This window comes from Natrix helvetica (genome assembly GCF_964273705.1).
Source record: "Natrix helvetica genome assembly, chromosome: 2".
NCBI classification, from domain to species: domain Eukaryota; kingdom Metazoa; phylum Chordata; class Lepidosauria; order Squamata; family Natricidae; genus Natrix; species Natrix helvetica.
The window spans coordinates 248,223,167-248,247,147 of record NC_138552.1 but is presented as its reverse complement, the minus strand read 5'-3'; the positions used below and the strand labels follow the sequence as shown (position 1 = coordinate 248,247,147).

General features: G+C 38.1%; 1 protein-coding gene across 2 annotated transcripts in view; it reads left to right on the top strand.

Moving 5' to 3' along the window:
- Positions 1–383: 383 nt before the first annotated feature.
- The window catches only part of HAAO (3-hydroxyanthranilate 3,4-dioxygenase), a 36,235-nt gene continuing 12,637 nt past the window's right edge, over positions 384–23,981 (top strand). For both annotated transcript variants that reach the window (XM_081942715.1, XM_081942714.1), the window contains exons 1-6: positions 384–599; positions 2,546–2,624; positions 13,257–13,340; positions 20,594–20,700; positions 22,447–22,536; positions 23,307–23,350. In XM_081942715.1, coding sequence (XP_081798841.1) covers positions 517–599; positions 2,546–2,624; positions 13,257–13,340; positions 20,594–20,700; positions 22,447–22,536; positions 23,307–23,350 — 487 coding nt within the window. In that variant the 5' untranslated portion in view covers positions 384–516. The remainder of the gene's footprint in view (positions 600–2,545; positions 2,625–13,256; positions 13,341–20,593; positions 20,701–22,446; positions 22,537–23,306; positions 23,351–23,981) is intronic.

The following is a 23,981-nucleotide window of genomic DNA, read 5'->3' as shown; positions in this document are numbered from 1 at the left end:
AAACAAGTTTTCTTTATCTGTATAAAATCTAAATATGAATTGGTATGCTTTTCCCCCCAGAAAGTATATGTTATGCACACAAGTTCTAGAAAGCTACATTTCATAGAGATAAAAACTGATTTTAAAAAAACATTCTATCTTGAAATGTTATGTTATACATAGACCAGATATTAAGAATTTATTATATGTGAGGGTGAATAGAGGACACAAAAATAATTCATTCTACCAATGCATTCTCTTTATTAAAATTGAACAAATTTCTGTGAGGAAGATACCTTAGACATACGGTACTTTTTAGTGTGTGAGTTGATCATTGGCTAAACTGGAAAATGCCCTTCGGCTAAATAATCAACTAAATAAACTTTTGTATCTCAAACTCATCAGCTGAGCAGAGTGCACTGCATACATCCATCATTCCAGTTATACAGAGACACTCATTTGCAATAGACTATAAAATAGTTTCCAGACTTAGTAAGTTTGTATACCAATTTCTTTGGAGCATATTGCTATCGAGTCATGGAGGACACACTTGTGAATGTAAAGAACTGGGTAGAAGAAAACAAAGGTGCTTTTCTGCCTCCAGTATGCAATAAGCTTATGTAAGTGATGAATACTATTGTTATTTTTATTACTACTACTTATTTTTCAAAGAGTGTACAAGGCAAGGATAAAGTTTCTGACAAAACAATAGACGTTTGGTTATGGTCTCTTACTAAGCCAACCTAAAAGTTGCATTATATTTGGAAATTTATCAATAAATAAATGACAACTCAGGATTCTAATTTAAACAAAAATCCATAGCAGTTACTCTCTAGAAGTACTGTTTTAATCCAGAAGCTGTTGGCATTTCTCATATCAAAATAGTCTGTAAATTGTATAAATTGTCTTAATTTATAACTAAAGTACACATGCATCTAGACTTGCATATTTAGCTATGATGTTGTAAAAACTGCCCTTACATACTTGTATCGTGACATTGCACATACTTAGGTTTCATGTATTGTACATGCAGTATATTTGTGTCTTCATTACTTCCCATTTGCCAACTCCCAAGTCTGTCTAAGTGCATGTTTATACTAATATTTTAGCTCCAAATTTAAGTTTTCTGTAACTGTTTTCCAACTATTTGTTACAAAAGTTTATAATCTAGAGTGGAGTAAGGAGAAGATGATAAGGTAGTATTTGAAAGATACAAAAACCAATAGGAAATATTGAAAGCAAAAGCCTTGAGTTACAAAGCCTGCCTAAAACTCATATGTTGTCTTCTTTTTTCCTACTCTTGCACAGCTTACAAATTTTATTTATTTTAAACAATAAAAAAGAGAACATCCTGTATAAAAATATAATCCATGTACTCATTGACCTGTGTTACATTTATTGTCATATGAAGTTAGTTAGATCAATTTATTTAATGGGAGAAAAAATAGGAAATTAAAAGTACAAATTAGTATATATTGTCTAAAGATCTAATCAATCAATGATTCTTCTAGAACAGTGTTTCTCAAACTTGGTGACTTTAAGTCTTGTGGACTTCAACTCCCAGAATCCTGGGAGTTGAAGTCCACAGGACTTAAAGTCGCCAAGTTTGAGAAACACTGTTGTAGAACAAATGAATATGCAAAACAACTGTTTGAAGGGAATCACTAAAGCAAACACACATGCACACACACACACACATTTTATGTTGCAATATTGTATTCTGATCATAAGCAGGTATTATTTCCTAAAAGATACACAGTATAGGTGCCAACAAACAAAACAATATTTTCTGTTGAATTAATGGGATGTTTAACTTACAAAACTTGCCATAATAGCATTTGTGTACTACAGTTCCTTACCCTTGAGCTGACAGTAACTGCTGTTTGGTTTGGACAACATAGTTAACTGTAGTTAATCAAAAACAGGCACATAAATTTGCCAAGTCTATACAATTATGCCAAAAAGTTAGTGGCATAAAAATGCATTAACTAGAAGAAGCATATTTATTTTTCATTCTATCTGAATAAGCCCCAATGGGAATTCAATCTAGGTTGAATTTTACTTATAGATTATATGATTACCTCATTATCTTCACTTACTTGCTTCCGTTTTCTAAATAAGGGTAATACCCCCATTAATGCTCAATAGACTAATACAAAAGAAACAAAACATGGTAGATCGATCTGAAGATGTCTTTCTCCTCAAGGAATTTAAAAGCAAAGAATTACATATTGCAAGTATTGTTTTCTTCAAGTTGTCCATGAAAATAAACTTCAGGGTGGAAGTTACTTCTGATTTGAATGAAGCAATGCACCATTAGTAAAACAACCTGCAACCATCCCATTCTTCACTTTTCTGCGCAGTTTTTAAATACTTTAATTCTTTTATTCTTAAATTAATTATTTTATTTTTTCAGTATTTTATGTGATTGCTGTTGTCTATGGTTATTAACATTAAAGCAAAATACTTTTACTGTTATGTGCCACTTTTTTCTTTGCCACGACAAAGGGGCAGCAATAAATTGAAGTATTTAAAAAGTTTATGCTTTAAAAATACTGTTCTGCAGGCATCACCGACAGCTCAATATAATGTTTGTTGGTGGACCAAACCAACGGAAAGATTACCATATTGAAGAAGGAGAAGAGGTAATAAATGGTTTGGATTTATCTCTTGGTTGTGCATAATTTTTAAAGCTTAATATTCTTCCCTATAAATTAGAAAAAGCTTTTCTTTTTCATTAGAAAAAAATATAAATTAAAAAGTTCTACAGTTTTAAGTATACAGCTTGAATGTGGCTAAAATAATTTCAAATATTTCACATTAAAGAAACAATAGCAAATTATTTACTCTCAACTTCACAATGGAGATTTTATCTGGATTGTTCTGAAAGATTTGAGATACAAAGAAAATCAAAGCAGTAGACAACTGGAAAATATAGTATTCTTTAATCTTCAATTTACTTGGGCACCATTTCAAAACGTTCAGTTCAGCAGAGCCATTCTTCAAATGGCTCACTTAAAAAAAAAAAATTTGCAGTTTTGCTCTTCTGCATGTTACTCTTTTCATTGCTCTTGTGTAATCCTATTTCCCCATAATCCCACATGCTGCCAACAGTTATACGTTATTTATGATCTCTAGCAGCAGTTTAGTCAAGCAGTTTATAGCTCAACAATTTTTGAAAATAAAATAATGCAATGGTACAAAGAAATTACTACCCTGTTTCCCTGAAAAAAAGACCTCCCCAGATAATAAGCCCAATCAGGCTTTTGAGCGCATGCGCTAAAATAAGCCCTCCCCAAAAAATTAGCCCTCTCCGAAAATATTGCAACATAACAGCAGCCGTGAGGTGACCATGCTTACCACTTGCACCTCAAAAATAATTACGCCTCCCCAAAAATAAAACTAAGTGCTTATTTTGGGGATCAAAAGAAAGAAAATAAGACCCTGTCTTATTTTTGGGGAAACACGGTATCATCTCATGTGTACATGTGCTTTCTAAATATATACTTAAAATATTTTATCAAGTCATAAAGTGCTTGGCCAGAAAGCATATGAAATATAGAAAAGAGTTAAAAATTATAATTTAAATACCCATAATATCCCATGATTAAGTATGTAAAATAACATAATGTCAGCCATAATTTGCATTGTATTCATCAGGATCTCTCAGATGCTAACGTGTCTTAAAAGGCTTAGATCTTCAGAACATGTTTGGCTTCAGGTACAGAACCCACAAAGGGAAAGAGACAAAGCTACAGAAGACAAACCTCCAAGACTGGTTTGCACCCCTTCCCCATCTTGAATCATGGTGTAGAGTAGTCAAGATTGATCCTTGGTCCCTCCAGGTTTCTTTGATATTGTGATAAAATTATATGTGCTATTCCCCACTTGTCAAATCATCATAATTGCTAGCTCAATTTGAACAAGGTAATCAGACCATCTTACTCTTCTGACTAATTCTAAAAATCTATACTGGAATTCTCTGTGTGCATAAAATTCAGTCATCATCCATTCAGCATGTTTGAAGTGTGAATATGAGATCCATGTTTACTGCTTCTAAATGAAGATGATGTACCTGTAGATGGCAAGTCTTTTTTTCTTTTTCTTTTTATACTGATATTGGTAGTACTGTAATGATTGATTCCAATTCCTGCCAGTTTTAAAAAGATATTCTGATTGAACATGAAGATTTGTCAAGGAACATCATTTAAAAAGTAACATTTTATTTACAAAATGCTGATATATGAGCTAGATGACATAAAATTAGCCACAATATTCTACAGATCTGCCCTAGCAATTTTATTTCTATCAAAAGCAAGAAAATCAACTGTCTGGCTTTAATTATTTAATTATTAACTATTCAATAATAATATCAATTTAATTATTCTACCAGTAATAATATAGATTTCAATGGCAACTTAAAATGTGAATGTGTTTCTGGAAGAAGCTTTGGGGTTCTAGATTCTATTATTTGATGACTCTGGAAGTGGTTGACACAGCTGGAATTCTTTAGCATCTTCAATATCTTGTTTCAGATTAAAGTCAAAAAGGACACTTGAACTATTCTCACAAATAAGCAAATAATGCTTTAGGAATTATTACTTTTCTGGTGCTGCTTCAACAATTTAAATAATAAAACATCAGGAAGTTAGATGTTTGGAGGTAATGCATACGTGGAAAGTCATGACGGTAGTTATTCGGGAATGTTTGGAGCCGAGAGAGTTCACTGTTCCTCAGATACCCGGGTGTGAGTCCCTTGGTGTGAAATGGGGCCCAGGGAGGCAGTTGGGCTTGCTGATTGTATACTTGGCTCCTCGCTATGCATCAGCAGCCCTGCCCGAGCTCCTCGAGCTGATCTCGGAAACGGCAGTTGAGACCCCCAAGCTTCTGGTTATGGGGGATTTCAACTTGCCGTCGACGGGAGAGGCTTCTGAGGTGGCTCGGGAGTTCATGGCTTCCATGGACCTGACCCAATTAGTTCAGGGCCCCACTCACGAAGGTGGTCACACACTGGACCTTGTTTTCGTATCTGAGCAGTGAACGAGTGATCTGGGAATGGGGGATTTAGTCATCACGCCCCTGTCATGGTCTGATCACTCATCTCTCTGGCTGAACTTCCCTGGCGCTACCTCCCACCGCGAGGAGGCGGAACCAGACTGTCTAAGCTGGTACCGCCCCAGGCACCTGATGGAACCGGATAGATTCCAGACGGAGCTTGGGCCAATACCTATAGCCCTGACCCGCCTGGAATAGGGCGGCGGCTGGGGCCTTGGACCGGGTTGCGCCTTTGCGACGTCTCCTGCGGCAGCGATCCACCCGGCTCCTTGGTTTACCGAGGAGCTGAGGGTGATGAAACGCCACAGGAGACGTCTAGAGAGCAGGTGGAGGTCCTCACGCTCCGAATCTGATCGAGCACAGGTAAGAGCCTACTTGCTGACTTACCTTCTGGCATTAAGGGCGGCCAAACGTAGACATTGTGCCACCCTTATTGCGTCCGCCGATAACCGCACTGCCGCCCTGTTTCAGGTGACCCGCTCCCTCCTATCACAGAGGACGCGGGGGGCACCCCTGCAGGGAAGAGCAGAGGAGTTTGGGGAATATCTGCAGGACAAAGTCGCTCAGATCCGGAGCGGATGGGCCCCCTTCAGTGGACCGGACGAGCCGTCAACAGCGAGTCTTGTGAGACCACTCTGGGAGGAGTTTGACTCTGTTGCCCCCGAGGATTTGGACAGGTTACGTGGGCGACTGCGAGCCACCTCATGTTTACTGGACCCGTGTCCCTCCTGGCTTGTACTGGCATCCTGGGAGGTTACACGAGGCTGGCTCCTGGGTCTGGTGAACGCTTCACTGGAGGAGGGGTCCTTGCCGACCGCCTTGAAAGAGGCGGTGGTGAGGCCCCTGCTCAAGAAGCCTTCACTGGACCCAACGGAACTAGCTAATTACCGTCCAGTCTCCAACCTTCCCTTTTTGGCGAAGGTTGTTGAGAATGTGGTGGCGCAGCAATTTCCGCGACACCTCGACGAATACGAATATCTAGACTCACGCCAGTCCGGTTTCCGACCCGGGCACAGCACAGAGACAGCCTTGGTCGCGTTGGTTGATGATCTCTGGAGGGCCAGAGATAGAGGTTGTTCCTCTATCCTGGTCCTATTAGACCTCTCAGCGGCTTTTGATACCATCGACCATGGTATCCTATTGCGCCGGCTGGGGGGAATGGGAGTCGGAGGCACCGTTCTACAGTGGTTCGGCTCCTACCTCTCTGACCGGACGCAATGTGTGTTGACAGGGGGGCAGAGGTCGACCCTGAGGCCACTCTCTTGTGGGGTGCCGCAGGGGTCGGTCCTCTCGCCCCTCCTGTTCAACGCATATGTGAAGCCGCTGGGAGAGATCATCCGTGGTTTGGGGTTGAATACCATCTGTACGCTGATGATACGCAGCTGTACATCTCAACCCCAAACCACCCCAACGAGGCTGTCGAAGTGATGTCCCGGTGTTTGGAAGCCGTCGGGGTCTGGATGGGGGACAACAGACTCAAACTCAACCCCTCCAAGACTGAGTGGCTGTGGCTACCGGCATCCCGGTTCAGCCAGCTAACTCCATCGCTGGCCATAGGGGGTGAACAACTCCCCCCTGTGGAGCGGGCGCGCAATTTGGGCGTTCTCCTAGATGCCCGGCTGTCTATGGATGACCATGTGGCAGCCGTGGCAAGGGGGGCGTTCCATCAGGTTCACCTGGTGCGTCAATTGCGCCCCCTACTGGACCGGGATGCTCTACGCACGATCACTCATGCGCTGGTGACGTCTCGCCTGGACTACTGCAATGCCCTCTACATGGGGCTTCCCTTGGGACGCATCCGAAGACTACAGCTAGTCCAGAACGCAGCCGCGCAGGTGATTATGGGGAGCTCAAGATACTCCCACGTGACACGTCTCCTGCGCGAGTTGCACTGGCTACCTGTGGTTTTTCGGGTGCGTTTCAAGGTATTGATTACCATCTTTAAAGCGCTCCATGGCACAGGACCCAGTTACCTGCCGGATCGTATCCTCCCACACACATCCCTACGACCAATCCGCTCTCACAGGGAGGGACTACTACTGGTGCCGTCCACTAGGCAGTGCCAGCGGGCGACGCCTAGGGGTAGGACCTTCTCTGTGATGGGCCCAACCCTCTGGAATGACCTCCCCCCCGACATTAGAACTACCACTGACTTCCGTTCCTTCCGTCAAAAATTAAAGACTCACCTGTTTCGATTAGCTGGCCTGGCACATTCTTAGTTTTTACCTCCCGGTGGATATATTTTAATGGGTAATTTTGGGTAATATTTTAACTCCTGGGTTATTAGAGCTTTTAATGTACTATATTTATTATTCTATATACAGTCTTGCAACCTCCTCCACCTACCTACGTATTTAATTATTTAACTGTTTTATGTATGTATTTTATAACGCATTTTAGTGGCTGTACACCGCCCCGAGTCCCTTTCGGGAGAGGTGGCGGTCTATAAATACGAATAATAAATAAATAAATAAATAAATAAAATAAAATGACATAAGAGGCAACTCATTGCAGAAGCAAATTGCTGATTTTGACCAGAACTGTCCTGTTTGCATTTGTTCCTACACTACTATTGTTATTCCTCTTCAGTTGCTGAAGCAACAGATAACAGTATTCACTTGCAAACTGCCTCACCTGATTTACAGGCGAAAGTAATTCCTTAAATCAAATTGTCCTTAGGAACAGAATCAAAGGAAACTTACCTTTATGCAAAGACTTTTCTGGCTGCTGTTTCTTAGCCCATTGGCATCAATGAGTATCTTCTTCATATTTAAAAACAAAACAAAACAATGGATAATAGGTAAGGCCACCAGTAATATTCATATTTGCTTGTTTTAGAATATAGAATTCAGAGACAAGCAGAAATGAAAACTATTGCTTGTATATCCTGCTCATATGCTTATCATGAAAATCTGAATGGCTATTATAGAATAAGTAGAGTTAGATTAGATCACCTTTCCCCAATTTGACTTAGTTACGTTATAAACCATTTCACCAATTAGTGAAATGGGAATTATGAAATACTGTATATAAACCAAAATATGTGCAGGAGTTCAAATTGGGAAATGCTGATAGTCCTTGACTTATAACTGTTCATTTAACTTTGGTTTAAAGTTATGATGGCCTCAGAAAAGTGACTTATAACCCGCCCTTGAAGTTATGATTATTGCACCAGTGTACACTCCCATAGTCACATGTTTGCAATTTGGGCATTTGGCAACCAGCTCACATTTACTACAGTTGCAGAATTTTAACATGGTTCACTATCTTCCCAGTTGACTTCCATCAAGCAAAGTCAATTGGAGAAGGAGGATTCACTTAATCACCATAGTAAAAATAGTCTTAAAGTTGGGTCCAGACACATAAATACTCACTTAGCAACTTCATGTCTTAGCAACCAAAATTCCAGTCCCAGTTGTGCTCATCAGTCAAGAACTACCTGTACACTGATCATCGTGTGCTTGTACATTAAGCACATATTTATCCAGAAACCTCCCATCATTAAAGATTAAACTAAAATAATGTTATTTTTATTTGTGTCAGACAGATTATTACAGTGATTGAGCTGCCAAACGTCTGTGGTAGCATTTGTTATTCATTATTGCACATTCTTAATAATTGAAGTTACTTATTTGAATAGCTGAAGCTCAGCAAAACGCTTGCCAAAACAGATTTAGTAACTCAATATGTTATCCTGACTAGCCAGATGGTTAGTTATTTTTAAGCCATAAACAAATAAACAGGAACCAGCACTTATTATTTCTAAAACATGATTTGCCTGCAATTTTCTGTATATCCCATAGAGGTCAGTATATTTCTTTATATTCCTTGAATTCTTAAAACATAAATCAGTGCAATAATGAAATCTAAGACTAAAATTGAATGTTAAATTAAACATTTACAACAAGGACAGAACATTATACAGGGATTTAAGAAGTATGAAGGACATAAACATGTAGGCTAATTAAATTTAATCACAAATAGGTCAATCCTCATGAAATCTTCATAAGCAGGAAAAGAATAGAATGGTTAAATTCAAAGTATGTTTACTTTATTCTAAAGCAGATATGAGAAGCCAACTCTTACAGCACTTCTGTATAACAAAATGACCAGGATTCTTATCTTGTGCACAGCCATTTTATTTATTTATTCATTCATTATTATTTTTATTTCTTAGATTTTTATCTCACCTTTATTATTCTTTATAAATAACTCATGATAGCAAATTTACCTAATATTCCTTCCTCCTCCTATTTTCACCACAACAACTCTGTAGACCAGGGGTGTCCAAACTTGGGAACTTTAAGACTTGTGGACTTCAACTCCCAGAATTCTCCAGCCAGCTGGGGAATTCTGGGAGTTGAAGTCCACAAGTCTTAAAGTTCCCAAGTTTGGACACTCCTGCTGTAGACTGAGAGAGAGTGACTGCACCAAAGACATCCAGCTGGTTTCACTCACAGTCTCCTAGTTTCTAGGCCAACACCCTAGTATCCTTCCCCCCCAAAAAAACAGATCACAACTACCTTTTTAAAAGCCTGTCTACATTTTCAAACGCTTCCATCCAATCCCCCATTTTTAATGACCCACTAATCTATGCAATTCATCTTCATGTCTAATCTTTCACCATTCATTTATAACTTGCTAGTTCACTCAATTTTCTCTATCAAACTTATCAAGCTATTTTCAGATGATACAATCTATGTAACATTTGAAACAGTTTAGGTTTTTTTTTGGTCAACAACACAGCATCACCTGCATCCAAAACGATGGTGGGTTCCAGATCCCGTTTCAATTGGTACAGTGCAACGGGGCTGGGTGTCTACCACATGAACACACGCAGCGTGCACACACACACGTAAGTACGTGCATGTGTAGTTACCACCCGTGATGCTCCACAACTCTGCAACGTTCCAGCTGGCATCGCGCAGGTGGTGTACGCTCCATGCGCATGCACGGAAGCCCCAAAAAACTCAAATACCAGTAAGGAGCACTGGCGGGCAGGTGGGCCCTCCGGAGCACGTACCGGAACAATACCTGGTGCTCCCGGCATGCACCGGTACGCCCATACCAGGGTGTACTGGTCATAACCCACCACTGATCCAAAAGTATAGGTGTATTCATTTCGCCAACTGATACACCCCTAATGTCATAAGCATTCCTGATATATTTATCCCTAAATGCACTCAACATCCAAGAGCCATCATCCAATCAAAACAAGAAGAGATAACCATCCCCACATGGTTCCTCCTATTTTGATTTAGGACCAATAGTCCAGATTTCAGTTTTCTTCAGTGATTTTGGGTTAAAATGATAGCCTGGAATACTACATTGACACAACTATAGTTTGACCAAACTCACCTTTTTCAAATTTGTCCAGGTAATCTGGAACAACAATGAGCAGCAGCTGGCATTCAATAATAGCTGTATTCATATTTCCATTAATGTTGCATCTATTCATTTTTCCATTCATCCTAGGAAAAATCATAAATATATTATTCATAAAGAAGTGTTTTATTAAGTCCTCTGTGTTTTGATAAAAGGCCAATATTCAATGATCACTAAAATTAAAGTACAATGCAATATAGCATAAAACAATAGAAAACCATTATACAGTAATAAAAAGCACCAAATAGCAAATAGCACACATCAACAAATTTAAGAGGAATCATTTTAAAATATTTATGCAAACAGGTTTATACTAGACAATAAAATTTTAAAACACTGCCACCAGACATACCCATTTTAGGTTGTTGTACAATTGGGTCACCATAAGAAAAAAAGTTCCTTTCTCCTTGTAATTATATAATTTATTCTTCCTTTATATATAATTTGTCCTCCAGTTAGCACTGTTAATGTTACATTTTCCTCTAAATTTGTTGCCTAATTTGCCATTTTGATTAAATGAAGTTTTTTACTTTAATTAATTTTACCCATTTTAGTTTTGAACAAACATTCAGAAAATGATGGATGTATTGATAATGATTTAAAGGTTTGCATTCTCCTGAATTTTTGTACAGTATAATTGGATTTGAAGTGCAATTATTAATTACTGTAGTCTTATTGCAACAGAAATATAAACAACATGACTAAAATACAGTAATAAATTACACTGTGGTGTTCTATGCCTTGAAAGGTAATAATCTTGAAAGCAAAATATATGGACTTACAATGTGTACAGTATTATTATCTGTAATAAAAATAAGATAAAACATTCACTAGCAAACATTGTCCAAGGCTTGCTTCCTTAAATGAAATGAATTTACACCACAAATTTACCCAAAGTTTGACACTTTGACATAAAATGAAAGCTATGCCAGGTCAGTTTTCAGACTGGAAACATTTTAAATCTTCCATTTTGGGGAGCAGGGAGGGAAGGACAAATGTATTTACATTGCAAATTTAAAACTCAGTCCAAAAGCCTCATCCTGAAGAGTAAACAGAAATTTCAGTCTGACCATCTTCTGTTACCAAATTAAACTGATTACTTTTGAAACAGTGATTCAACTATGCATAAAACAGATTAAAACTTAAAAAGCATAAGCAAAGATATATTCTAATTTATTATATTATAATCAGCTTTTCATTCATTGTGGCATCTCCACCTGAAGATATAGAAGAACTACGAAACATATTCTTAAAAGGAGTTATTTGAGTGGAACAATTTGGTTACCGGCCCTGCCTTCCTTTCTATGCATCAGTGAAGTTGTGTTCCTGGCTACACTACAGCTGGTTATAAATAAATACAATTTCAATAATTTATTTAGTGGAGAAAGCAAACATGCATGCAAATGTTATATTGGACTATTAAAAATGACTTCATATACGTATATATATATATATATATAGTACAAATCTTATGTGTTGCATTTTGCATGAGGACATAAGCTAAAAGAAGAAGAAAATTCTGATTCCATATATTTATAGAATAACATGTACATTATGTGCTACTTTACTTATCTGATCCCATAGCTCCCAATTCTAAGGTGACCAACTTTTTTACAATGAAAAGGAGGACAAATAAATTGGAAAAAATATATCGTAAATAAAAGAAATATTTTATTCATTGCAACAATAATACACTAAAATATGATATATGCATAATAAAAACATTTGCAACATTTTATATTGTAATTATGCTTACATGCCTGTTAATTATTATTTAAATGAGTACTTTTCCATTGAATTAATATTTTTGTCAATGTATCATCTTTTAACAATATATTGGAAATATCCGAACAAGAAATATCCTTCATATTGAATTTTACGGCAAGTGCTGCAGCTAGAGTATCAACATTCAATCTCGATTTCTCACTTGTCGAAAAACCATTGGCAATTGAAAAAAACTCTTTCAACTGCTGCATTAGTTCCAGGGCAGCACAACGTAAATTGAACAAGTATAAATAAATGTTCACATGGAATATGTTCATTTTTGAAATGGCTGAAAATATCCACCCATCTTTTATCAATTTCAACATGTTGATTTTTCCATTGTATTAATTTTTCAGAATTTAAATATACATTCAGTCTTCTAATTTCTTCAAAGAGACAATTGTCGTCTATTTTAATGTCTAGCATTTCTTTAGATAAAAATTCAACACAAGATTCAATATCTGTTCAATATACTTGCGATGAAGTAAACAAAATACCATTAAAAACTGTTTAATAAAATACGTCACATAACGCGCAACAGATTAGCCTTCAAATATCAAAAAGGAGGACATGTAGGAGGACACTTTTCGAGGGAGGACAGAACTTAAAAAAGAAGGACTGTCCTCCCTAAAGGAGGACGGTTGGTCACCTTACCAATTCCCCGTTGGATCATCCTCTTGTTGGAAAAAAATAGAATTGAACTCTACATGGGTCTTCTGAGAGAAGATCCATCTCGCAATTGCTTCCAGAAAGAACACAACCTCACTTGCACTATATAAACTGCAAGGCTGCACATTTTGCTAAAGAAGCTTGATAAAGCATCCACTGTTAAAAATGATTCCTATGCCACTATGTCACAACAAACAACTTGAGAAAAACTCAATGTGGGTTTGCCGTGATATTATACAGAATGCAATATGCAACAAGAAGGTGAGCCAGGTTAATAGTTTAAATAATATTTCCAGGAGCTATAAAAATTGCTGTAGCCATAAGAACTCCAGAAATGACTGTTCATGAACTTAGGCTACAACACTGACATGTTTTAATCTAAGTTTTTCTGCCTTCCTATATAGTTGTTTTACCAGCTGCAGGGAGACATGTGCCTGAAGATAATAGAAAATGGAAAACACAAGGATATCCACATTAAAGAAGGAGAGGTAAAGATAGGTTTGTGTATAAACTAGCAAGCAGATATCAGGCTGTAATTCTAGTATATTTCTCTGTTTTGGTATATATTATTTTCATATAATAATTTATGCAATAATTTCATGAGACAGTTCAGTGGATTTTCCATTTCCCACTGGTAGCACATCATGTTTTATATATGTGTGTGTGTGTGTGTGTCTGTGTGTGTCTGTGTGTATGTATATATTTGTAGATTTTCACGGGTGTAGGTATGCCATCCTCAGGCTGGTGTTTTCGGCTTAAAGCGTGGTCGGAGCTGCCGTCTTTCTATAAATCTTCAGAGGGGGATGGAGTGCTGGCATTGTTTCAGTAAGTAGATTGATTGGCTGTGTGGTTGTATCATGATTGGTTGATTGGTGCTGGCTGTGTGTCCGTTGTTGTTTTGTGTTGTAACTGCCTGGGTGGTGGGTGGGGCTCGTTTGTTGATCAGGGCTGGTTTCGACCTCTGGCAGGCGGGAGGCATCATCACGTTTATTCATGTTGTGGAGGTGTTTCTCTATTTTGATAGCTTGCTTAATTATTGTCTTGTTGAAGTGTTCAGTTTTGGAGATTAATTTGGTTCCTTCAAAATTAATTTCATGTCCTGTAGCTTTAAGGTGCTGGAAAAGGGAGTAAGTTTTTTTCTTACTGCGTTCTTGTGTTCTGTGATCTGTGCATTTATTCTCCTGTTCGTTTGTCCTATGTATTGCAGGGCAGATTTTGCATGGTATTTTGTAGACTCCTTGGTTTGCTAGCTGGATTTTGTCTTTGTGGTTTCTTAAGATGTTGGCTATTTTTTGGTCAGTGTTGAAGGCTGTCTGGATATTGTGTTTGTGGATAATTTTGCTGATTTTATCTGTGGTGCCTTTGATGTAAGGGAGGAGGGCGATGCCGTTGTCCTGTTCTGTGTCTCGGTTTTTGGGGGGAGTCTCCCTTTGGATTAGGTTGGTAATTGTTTTTCTTTGGAAACCATTGGAGATTAATACGTTTGTGAGAGTGCATAATTCAGTTTTCAGGTGGTCTTTGTCGGCTAGGCATTTGGTTCTGGAGATGAGGGTCTTGGCTACAGAGTTGATCTGTACAGGGTGGTGATGGGATTGTGCGTTTAAGTAGTGGTTGTTGTGTGTTTTTTTCTGGTCGATCTAATCTACAAAAAAACCAATGGCTATATATATATGGAAACCAACCCACCACCCAGGCCGTTACAACACGAAACAACAATGGACACACAGCCAGCAACAATCAGCACCAATCTTCCAATCATGATACAATCACACAACCAATAATTCCCCTTGCTGAAACAAAGCCATCACTCCACACACACACACCAAGATTTCTAGAAAGACGGCAGCTCCGATCACACTTTAAGTCCAAAATCCAGCCTGAAGATGGCGAGTGAGACCTCGCTGAAATGTTGCCAAGGCAATCTCAATCTTACACGGGGAAAAACCCGAATACAACAAGACCAATATATACATACATACATACATACATACATACATACATACATACATACACACACACACACACACACACACACACACACACACATCTGAAAAATGTTGGTCTTTATTATTATTGTTATTATTGTTATTATTGTTATTATTATTGTGATACTACATCCTGATATAATTTTAATTAGCTATTCTAAGAACTTTTTCACATGTGTTGTTACAAAGATTACAGAAGAGCTGTACTAGAGCTAGAATCAATACTTAGACCATTCAGAATCATTATATATTATATGATGAAATATTTTCAACAAAAAAAATGTTTTCAAGAAAAGATTGGACAAGTATTTGTTCAGAATGTTATAAGGTCTGCTGCCTTGGATAGGAGTTCTACTAAAAGACCTCCATCTTCTCCTGTAGCTCTATGATTCTATAATTCTGACTCTGAAGGCTGGGCAAAGTCTTTCACCTCAACAATGAGCGAAGAAAAGAATTAAAATGTAAATCCTTGGTGAAACAATTATTTCTAATGCATGTTCTTCAATAGTCAAATTATTTCTGTTTATATGTGTGAAATTTATCTAGCCATGTTAAGTCTGTGAAACATCTCCTATAAGAAAGTTCAGAACTCAGACTTCCGGTTCCGGCGGCTACGGCGACAGGCAAGCCTTTGCCTGCTCCCGCTCTCCCGGTGGGCTTCCCCCGCTTCTGGGGGGGCACAGGACGCCCCGGAGAGGTGTCCTGCCGAGGGAACGGCTCGCGGAGGGTCCTGGCGTCGGCGGCGGCTGGCGGGGGCTTCTCCGCTTCGTTCTAGGCACCGGGGAGCAGTCTCGGAGGGCGCCCGTGTGCGCGCGCCTCGCCCCATGCCGATCGGAGAACGCGCTATTGAACGAAGCAGCGGCAATGTGGTGAGAGGCTTCCCTTCTCCACTCCCTCTATCTTGAATTTATGGACTTTTCAGCATCTTTTTAAAAAAAAAAGTTAAACTTTCGGACTTTTGCTAGAGGTGCGGCTAGAGGGAGGGGGATTTCCCCCCCTCCCTTGGACAAGCGGCTTGAGAAGATTTTGCTTTCGCCCGCAGGGGAAGGAGGAGGGGGGAGAGCCAACTAATGATGCCTCACCCTCATAAAAGTGACTTTCATTGGACTTAGCTCCAGAATCTATGGGTGAACTGAGAACTTTCTGAACTTTTAAAACTTTATTATGCCTCTGAGCCCAAAGCTGGCAGGGCAAGATGGCACACTTCCGTTGTCTTCATGAACTGTGAAACCTGACTCCACCTTTAAAATTCAGGCTTCCGGTCTTTGTCTCCGAGTCACCCAGAGGAATCTCTTGTGGATTGTTCTTTTCTGAACTCTTTGGGGAAAAAATTTTCATCTATTGCTAGACTGACTAAAGAAATCCCCATCTGTTTGGATCCTCTGCCTTCTGGATTCGCCTGCCTGCTCTACTTCTCCAGCTGCCCAGTCTCTATTTTGACTGATTTCCTTGCTTTAAAAACCATGTCTCCAAAAAGACCACCTCCTGGAAAGCCTGGATTTGCTACTTCTGCCCCAACGTCTGCAACGTCTAGCCCAGCTACACAGTCAAAGATAACAGAACTGATGCAACCCAAGACTACAGAGATAGACTTTCAACAAATGCTTCAACAAATTCTACAGGGCCAGGAGGAAATTAAGAAACAGTTAAGGGAAATGAAAGATGAAATTAAACAGAACCAAGCCCAAATCTTTAAGAATTCACAGAGACTGGACCTTGTGGAGGGTGGGGTGGCGGAGGCGAGGGGGGGGTAGAGGCTTTACAGAAGGGGAACAAAGAACTTGACATCCAACAAATGAAAATAGAGTTTGAGAGAATGTCCTTTTATCTTAGATTTCAAAATGTAATAGAAGCAGATGGGGAAAACATAAGGGACATTATGACTAATATTCTAGCTGAATACATACACAAAGATAAACAGCAGATGGAATGGGAGATAGACCTAGCTTATAGAGTGAATTCAGCATATGCCAGAACACATAATGTACCCAGGGAGGTTCACATTAAATTCCTTAGGAAAACCACAAGAGATGAAATTCTGGGTGTGCAAAGGGGGCAAACATTGACATACTGTGACAGGGAGATAACCATTCTAAAGCAGATTCCCAAAAAAATTAGGGAAAAAAGGAAAAATTATTCGCAATTGGCGAATAAATTATACCAGAAGGGGGTGTGGTTTAGATGGTTGATGCCTGAAGGTATGCTGATATTCTGGGAGGAGACAAGAATCAGAATTAATACACCCATAGAGGCACAGGCCTTTATGGAAAAAAATAAAGCCAACCTAGAAAAAACAGAAGACACCACAACGGTCACGCAGGACACGGGAGGGGCCGGAGCTCTGCCAGCGGGGGGTGAAGGGGCAACACCAAGAAAGCTCAGATCACAAAAATAAATAAGAAAATCACAATGTTATAAACAGACCGAAAGTAAAAATGAATTTATAACTAGACTATATATTATAATTATATAAATTGATTGAAAATTATTCTTTCTAGAATTAAGATGCTGACTTTTTATGATTATGTATTAAGATTTGATATTCTGATGTAATCTAGGAGTTTGGAGGGAGGGGGCGTCTGCCGCATTTGCAACTGCCAAAATTTGTAATTCCACCTACCCTTTTCCACATAAATGTTTTTAAAAAAACCAATAAAACTTTTTGAAAAAAAAAAAAAAAGAAAGTTCAGAACTCAGGTTGAATGTCTAGAGATTTGACAGATTTAGGAGAGGCTGGGAGAAGAATGAAATGGAGAACAAACCTAAATAATCAAGAAATAGTAGGCAAGCCCATTGGCAACATAGCCCGTAAAAAGCAATTTAGCATTTCAAATTATTCAAATCTGTCCCAATGAGCTCTCTGTAAAAGAGAGTGGGGAATCCCTTGTACAGTTACCAAGTTTCTCTATTTTACTGTTTCCAGGTTTCTGTTTCTGTATGTACTCCAGGCTATCTTTAAAGAAATACTGTATGTATAGCTTTTCTTCTTTGATCTCATCCAACTGCTTGTGGCTTGATGGGAGAGTTGAGATTTATTGCCATACGTGGCATGTGAACTCTTTCATCAAGTATCCCTCATTCTGTACCTGTGGATTTAATTTCTTTTTCCTATGTAAATAATTTTGACATGCTGTCTTCCGTCCATTATCACCCAGTTTTCCAGGTGCTTATAGATTGATCTCATTATGATTTGCTCTACAGCTTCCTAATTATTGATGTCAGTCTAATATGACTCTAGGTACCCAGATTTCCATCCCACCCTTCTTTGATTATATTTTCTGTCATCCAACTATCTAGACTTCACTTCATCAATTGCAAAGATAATATACAAGGTTCATCCATCAGTTAATTCCCATAATACCCTCAAATGCATATCTTCTGAATGTATCCATGGAATCTTTCCCCTCCTATTCTTAGTTTATTCTGACGTTTTGTTTTCCATATGCCCTCTCTACAAAGCTGGCTACCTTTTATGTGTACTTTCATGGTGAACTAACTCTTTCGATCTCCTACATTTTCCTTTTTTATTTACATATCTTCACTCAACATTTTGAGTTTATTTATTAGCTTAATTTTTTCCCCATTTTATTTTCTTATTGGAATTTTTACAATAGTTTAACAAGCATTTTCATTTGAATTAATGCTAGATGTTGGCTAGTTTATTAGACTACTTTACAGGACCATTTCCACTTTTCTAAAGGTACAAGTCTTATCTGAGGTTGTTACTTCAGAGATGCAGTCCACTGAAGGACTAAAATACTGAGTCACCTCAGTGTTAATTTGAAGGCCTTCCCAAGGAGTGGCATTTTATTACTACCTATGAATTACAACTAATTTCATGCCAATAGCCTGTCAACTACATAATTCAATATGGGCCCAGAAACCCACAATTATCATTTCCAAGGCCTGTTGTTCCCCTGCAGTATTATCTTCTTTCCCTTCTTCTTCCATGTCCAACAGGATGAATGAAAATAACTGTTGGGCAGTTATGGTATTAATTTTTAATTCTTTGGCAATATCATTTGTCTATGTCTATCCGTGTTGTGAAATTAAGGAACTTTCATCATGCCTTCTGATTGTTCTAGTTGGTGTTCATGGATGTCCTCTGCTAAACCTCTACCTGTTTGTCCTACATAGTGACTGTTACATTCCTTACATTGTATGTTGTATCTGTCTCCTGTTTTTTTCCCCTTCTGGGACTGCTGGGCCTTTTAGTTTACTTGGGATGTTTTGGAGGGATAAGGTTGGTATATGCCACATGATTCTAATAGTCTGTTGCTTGTTTCTGAGATGTTTTGGATGTATGGCAGTGTTATTCTTTTCATAGCTCGTGTCAGTTGAGTTATGGTAGGTTGAATGGTCAGGCATTTTTTTGATAAAGTTGTGTGGATATCCATTTTGTTGGAACACATTGTATAGATGCTTTGTTTCTATTTGTTCAGGGTGCTGCAGTGTTTATGGTCGTCTAAACAGTGTTCTTACACAGCTTCTCTTGTGGGAGGTTGGGTTGTTACTTTGATAATGGAGCACTTGGTGGTGTGGGTGTTTTTGATAGACTTGTGTTTCTAATTTGCCATCACTGTCTCCACTGATGAGGATATCTAGGAAACAGAGTGTGTTATTGTTTTCTTCTTCCCTTAGGAGAAAATAGTTTCTCTACTTCCCCAGAAGCTCAGAGCCAATATTCTCTGCAATATAATTTCCTGAGTTCCCGCTTGGCAGAATATATTTTATGTCTTTTGTTCTTAATTGTTACTCTTTGACAACTCTTTGTTACTTTGATTATTTTTCTTACATAGAATTACTTCTACTGTTAGCTTTTGCTGCAGTGTCTCTTTGCTTGTCCTAATAAATCTTTTACTTTCTCATGAACTGCACCATGACCATTCTCTCTTCCAATTCTCAGTTTTTTCTTCAAGCATTGCTACAAGTTTGTAGCTTTTGTAATATATGTCAGGTTATTTTCATGAACGAACACAAACATGTCGAAAGCACTGAAAGTCACAATTAGAGAGACATGTTCTGTTTATCTTCACTTCTATTCTTTAAGACACTGTAATTAGAAAAGCATTACGCTAATGTCCATTTTCCTCTTAGAAGGAAAATTTGATAGACATTCAAGTCTTGCTAAAAATCTAAAAACTTAGCTTACTGGCTCAGTTTTCTCCTTCATAACTACCTTATATTCTTCCTGCATTCTCTGCACAAGGCCTGCTTGCTCAGCAGGAAGCAGCCATTCAGCCCTACACCGTGGGCAATCAACAGCATCAGAACACTCTCCTTTGAGCCAGCAATTATTCAAGAGGTGAACTTTTCATTCTGCACAGCTGAACATATGAGTCTCTCAGAAAGCTTGATTCCTCTGTCTCATCCTCTTGAGCCTTTCAAGCTAGACCATACTAGGAAACAAAAATCATGAATGCTAATCCTGTTTTTATTATAATGCTACAACTGGTTTGAATGTATTTCCCTTCCTCCTCCTTTTATCTTCACAAGAATTAGGGAGGAGGGTCTTGCCTGCTCTAGACTGGGATTTCTTTTATCTGACTATTATCTTGGTAGGGGCTCTTCCTGCTGCTCCTCAAGGTTGTTCTTTCTTCCCATTACATTTCTTCCTATTGCTAAACTCCTTTTCAATCACTCAAGGCATTCAAGGAAAAATAGAACGGGAGAACAAAGACTAACTGACATGACAGAGAAGATGTAACCAAACCTCCTGCTGTTGCTATATGTTTCAACTTTAATTTTGTTCTTAGATGTTTCTTTTACCAGCCAGGATCCCACATTCTCCACAAAGGTATGCAAACTCTGTGGGACTGGTCATTGAAAGGAGAAGATTAGACACAGAAACTGATGGACTGAGGTGAGATATCATTTTGTTATAAATCTGATTTTATCGTTATAAGCCACTCTGACAGGTTGAAAAATAATCTAAAATCTTTACCTCTATTAATAAATTATATGAGCATATGGACAGTGTTATGCTGTGGGAGATTCTCTTACTTCTATATAGAGTCTAGGGTCACTAGAACCAAACTTTATGTATTGTATATTTAATTCAACAGAAGAATTAAGCATACAAACTCTGCTTGGCCACTTATGCCCTACTCATCTTTTGTTTGGACCTCGAATATAGCAATATGTGCTATATGGGGCTACCATTGAAAAATATCTGGAAGCTTGCAGTTACATAAGCAATCTTGGCCACCCAAAGAATGGCTTATGTAACACCTTAGTTGTGTGTGCTGCATTGGGTGCCTGTTTGCTTCTGGATCCAATTCAAGTTTATGGTTATGATTTTTAAAAACCTACATGGCATAGGACCAGGCTATGGGGTTGGTTGGCATACTGAAAGTCCCTCCCTTTTAATTAACATAATTTTCTTTCCCTGCTTTAAATTTTCAGCTTAAATTTATATTCAGTTGTTATGTTTTTAACATTTTTACATGTTTTTAAACATTTTATTTATTCATCCCAGAGTCCAGGGAGATAGATGGTTTCTAAATATGAAAAATAAATTTAAAGAAAGAAAGAAGGTGTGTATGTAGTCAGAGCAAAAACTACAATGCATTAGTGGATCTGGATCCAGTGTTCTATGCAATTGAATGGAGTATATTTGGATGTTTGGAGTTTATTTTCTTTCTCAAACTACAAGCATTGACATTGAAGGGTGTTATAGGGCTTAAAATATTCAGAAATCCAGTACTGGAGAAAATGGCATATTTCTCTCTGTATGTAGTTTTTATCAATGCTGAGTTAAAGGAAGATATATGTGGTGGCACAAAACATCATTCAATCAAATCCTTTTGATGTTAATGCTGGAGGGTGAAGAATTCATAATCCTCTCCCATCTGCCATTTCCTTGGGGGAAATTATCATACTTCCTATCATGAGGAAAAACATTCATTCTTGAGATCATGGATTTGCTGCCATGTAATTATAGTTATCTAATTAGTTAAATGTAATCTAATTTAGGGGGCCAAAGGCTAAAACATATGAGGAACAGTTGCAGGAATTGGGTATGGCTAGGATTAGGGTTGAAAAGAAGGACTAGGGGTGATATGATAGCACTGTTCCAGTGTTCCAATATTTGAGGAGCTGCCACAAAGAAGTGGAAGGGGGAATCATTCTACAAAAGACCCGAAGGCAAGACAAGAAGCAATGGATAACTAAGGAGAGAAGCAACCTAGAACTAAGGATAAATTTCCTGACAGTAAGAAGAATAAACCTGTGGAATGTCTTGCCTTCAGAAGTTACAGATGCTCCAACACTGGCAATTTTCAAGAAGAGACTGGGTAGCCATTTTGTGTAAACTGATATAGGGTCTCCTGTTTGAGTAGTGGGTTGGACTAGAAAACTTTCAAGTCCATTCCAACTCTGTTGTTCTGTTAATCTGTTACAAATTTCTTTTCTGTTAATCTTGCTTGATATCACATAGCCATTTTTTTCCAAACTTGCAGGCTTATCTGAATTAAATTCAAAGCATTATGCACTCATTTTTTTTCATGTTCATGACAAAATACATTATTTTTAACAACAAATCGTCCTCTCTTTTCTATATTAAAGATATAAATCTACATATTTATATTCTTTTCCCCCCTTTTCCCAGATATTATGTTGGAGAATCAACAGATGTCCTTTTTGAGAGATGGTTTTACTGTGAGGATCTTGGTATACAACTTATTCCAATAATTCAAGAGTAAGTCTTCTTTAGGTTGAGCTTGATTCCTGGGACTTTTCAGGAAAATCTCTCTGGGTTTCTTGGTCACAACAGAAAGGGCTGGCCATTATTTTCTCCCTTCCAGAATGCTTTTCCTAAAAGGTCTCTGAAATTTTGGGTGTCTACGTTCAAATCAGGCTCCTTCTTGTATAAACCTTTTGAGATCGCCTGTCATATAGCTGAAAGTTTCATTTTTCAGATTAATAGTTGGGCTTAATTTATAGCATTACTTTGTATTGGCAAAATAGTTTGGTGTTTCAGAATTATTAGGAGGTGGAAGCAGTTTTATTTCTCAGTAATCTTGTTTAATTGTGGTGTGTGACCACAGTTAATGTGTGTGAATTATTTATTTTATCCCTAATTGTTTGTTCAAAGCTACTCACTTTTTCTGTACGCCTCATTTTAATTCCAAAGCCACACTAATAAAGTACCTGAACTATATCATCATAGTAATATCAGTATCAATGCTTTGAGATATGTGCCTTAGATGGTCTACATGGCACCATAAATATTCTAGAAGGTGGTATCCATAATCTTGGAAGAATCCTAAATTTTGTCAAAATACAGTAAACTTAACATGGAACATTTTGAAATGAATATGACAAACATCCGTAAAGCTTGAATATAAACTACATCCTGTAATAATTCTATCAATAAAAGGGATTCCACTATTAATTCAGTAGTTTCACTCTGTACAATCTGAAGTGAGAGATGATGGATTTTAGAATTGTTAACCTTTTTTATTTCAGATTTTTCAGTTCAATGCAGTATCAAACTGGAAAACCGAATCCAGGTGATGTAAACTTTGAAACTAAAATATTTTTTTTATCCAGCAAACAATAATAATTTTTAAAGGTTAACTAATTTTATTTTGCTTGCATTCTTATCATTTGCTTGCTTTTAATATTCCTCCAAATGGAATTAACATTGCATGGGAAAAGTTGCCTTTTTTTATTTATTCAATAATAAAATATGTGTCACAGAAAGGGAGAATAATTAATTATTTTCCAAGATAAACTCAGCAGGAAGATTGAGATCTCCAGTCATCCCAAGCCACAGTCATCATTATGCCTGAGTCCCAAACAGCAGGGGAATCCTCCACGTTCCGCACATTTGCAAAAACAGTGACTATACCATTCCTGGAAAATTCTACTTTGATTTCTCTATCCATCACCAGAGAAAATGGGCTTTATTTTTACTCTCTTTCTATACTCCCTTTTCAACCAATCTATTTAAAGTCAGCTTAAAAGAAGGGTGGGTTCTCTCTCCTTTAGGTTTTTAAAGATCTGTAAGGTCCTTTTTGGATAGCCATTTTTGGGGACTGCTATAAGGTTGGTTTCGTACATTGGGCATGGAGTAGCTTGGTTCATGGGTGGACAGAGGTTAAGTTGGGAACTTCTGGTTGACTTCCGAGTTATTTGAAA